This window comes from Penaeus chinensis, chromosome 23, assembly GCF_019202785.1.
Source record: "Penaeus chinensis breed Huanghai No. 1 chromosome 23, ASM1920278v2, whole genome shotgun sequence".
Taxonomy (NCBI): domain Eukaryota; kingdom Metazoa; phylum Arthropoda; class Malacostraca; order Decapoda; family Penaeidae; genus Penaeus; species Penaeus chinensis.
The window spans coordinates 16,975,158-16,977,657 of record NC_061841.1 but is presented as its reverse complement, the minus strand read 5'-3'; the positions used below and the strand labels follow the sequence as shown (position 1 = coordinate 16,977,657).

Genomic DNA, 2,500 nt, shown 5'->3' with positions numbered 1-2,500 from the left:
GCTCCAGGGACGGTATTCACGAAAGGTAAAAGAAGACTGCTCTTTGCGATTTCATCTATGATTTGCCTCGTTGCCACATCTCAAAGTTAATGCTGGTAGTAAAACACAGATTTATATTATAGGAAACCCTATTTTGAAAATCTATTGTAAAAAGACGATGGAGTAAATATGGCAATAAATCTTGCTTATATCATAACGATAATATTACACATTAAGTATATCTAAATGGGATGTAACTTCCCTACGTTCATTGTCACTGCATCAATTATAGAGGTAGGCTCTGCTATTTGTATTATTTTAGATGAAATACAGCAATTAAATATAGGAGAGGGCTCAAATAACGTTTGATAATATATCAGAAGAGACCTCGAAGCTTTCCTTTATTATTTCCAAAGCGGAATAAACGTCAACTGAGAAATATTTGCATAAGGGCAAACTAAAGAAAATATCAGTAAAATATAAGAAACGACATATTAACGTTTGACAATAAATCATAAGGGTCTTCCAAGTTTTTTTCTCTATCATATCCGATGAAAAATTGTCTTCAGATTTGTGTAAAATTGCCTCGTGGTTTTAAAGATTTTCCATCGCCCGTTGAACACTTTCACACCTGTCATAGAACTTTGGCCGTCTGAGAAAAAAACTGCTAAAGACATGTTCTGTGGGGAGTCATTGACAAATTTGCCGAGTCAAAGACATATGAAGATAAGCACGCACTAGAAATGACAAATACACTTTAGAGGAGTTCCATACTGATTTATTGTTGTCCATCAGTCGATCCGTTTTTTACATGCATCAATTTTTTATTCGAAAATACCCGTGGTGCCCAAATCTTAGTTGAATATATAGTGTGTACTACTGTTGTCATTATAGAAGTAAGTTTCATTACAATATGTAGTTTTAACATATCACTCCAATCAATTATCTTCATAGAATCTATAACGATGTAAATGTTTATTCTATTATTAGCATTAACTGTGAGATGTGGCAACAGCGCAAATCATAGGCCGTTAAGAACTGTCTTAGACCTTTCGTGAATACCGACCCTGGGGTAATATTCACGAAAGGTCTAAGACTGTTCGTAGGGGCTTAGTTTGTAATTAGTGTTTTTATTTCTTAGCTTCTTTGTTCTTAGATTTGTAATCGGTGGCCTTCAAATTTTGGTCTGCCAGTTTCCCCGTCAGGATAATAAATATAAATAACAATTGAGTTCTGTTCCATTTGTTACAATGGTTATTCTTGGCGTAACAGGCTGTCTGTGTATTCCTGCTTTTAAATTACCTCTTGTGTGCAAGGAATGGCCGGGATTTCCGTCCACTGGCGGTGAGGGAAATTGAACGCGGGGAGGAGGCCTGGGTTGGGAGGGGGTGGGTCGCGCCGTGGAACTTCTAGGGCGGCGCTTTCCCTACGAGGACCACCACGAACATGACGAGGTCTTGGCGACAGCGAAGACGGAGGCATCGCCAGCCCCATCATCTTTCTTCCCTGTTTTCCTCTTCCTCTGCCCTGTTCCGACCTTCGGGCCGCACATCAAAAGAAACGTAGAGGGAATTCGTGTCAGTCATATCAGCATCATCATCCACACAAGTCTCATAATCAAGAGGATCGTTGAGGATATTCGCTTCCCCAAACTCCGTGACTCGTTGGGGTTTCATGTAATCCAACTCGATGCTTTCGTTGACAGGAGATAGAGGTGGAGGAGGCGGAGGCGGAAGTAGAGGTGCAGTTGGAGGCGGAGGTGGAAGTGGAGACGGAGGTGGAAGTGGAGGGGGAGGTAGAAGCGAAGACGGAGGTGGAAGTGGAGGGGGAGGTAGAAGTGGAGGCGGAGGTGGCACCACGAGACAGGAAGGCGCAGGAGGAGCTGGAGGGCCGAGAGGGTCATTCTGAGAGGCCTCGCGGGTGCTGGAAAATCTTGCTTTCCAAAGACAGGCGAGCGAGGTGACAAGGACAGTCACGAGGAGGGAGAGTGGTGGGAGGACAGTCACGCGCCAGTCGGTGCCACGGCGAGAAGGCAGTCTTGGAACTGAGGGAGAGAATAATGACGCCTCGATACTGAGAAGAGGTAACTAATATCATTCATTTTCATTCTTCTTTCCATTATTACCCATTATAGTTGTCCTTATTATTATTAACATTATTATCATAATCCTCCTCCTCCTCCTTATCATCATCATTATTAGCATTATTATTGTTATTATTTTTATTATTATTACCATAATTAGTAGTAGTATTATCATTACATTATTATGATTATCATTATTATTATCATTATTATTATTGTTATTATTATTATTGTTATCATTATTACTATCATTATTATTATTATTATTATTGTTATTATTATTATTATTATTATCATCATTATTACCATCACTATCACTGTTATTATCATTATCACTGTTATTATTATCATTATAATGATTATCATTGTTATTATTACTATCATTATTATTTTATATATATCATTATCATTAATATCATTATTATTATTAACATTATT

The 2,500-nt window shown here is 38.6% G+C and overlaps 1 protein-coding gene across 1 annotated transcript in view; it reads right to left on the bottom strand.

The window, feature by feature from the left end:
* Window positions 1-1,472: 1,472 nt before the first annotated feature.
* Window positions 1,473-2,500, bottom strand: part of LOC125037682 — a 44,482-nt gene continuing 43,454 nt past the window's right edge. Inside the window, exon 14 of the mRNA XM_047630876.1 lies at window positions 1,473-2,023. Coding sequence (XP_047486832.1) covers window positions 1,473-2,023 — 551 coding nt within the window. The remainder of the gene's footprint in view (window positions 2,024-2,500) is intronic.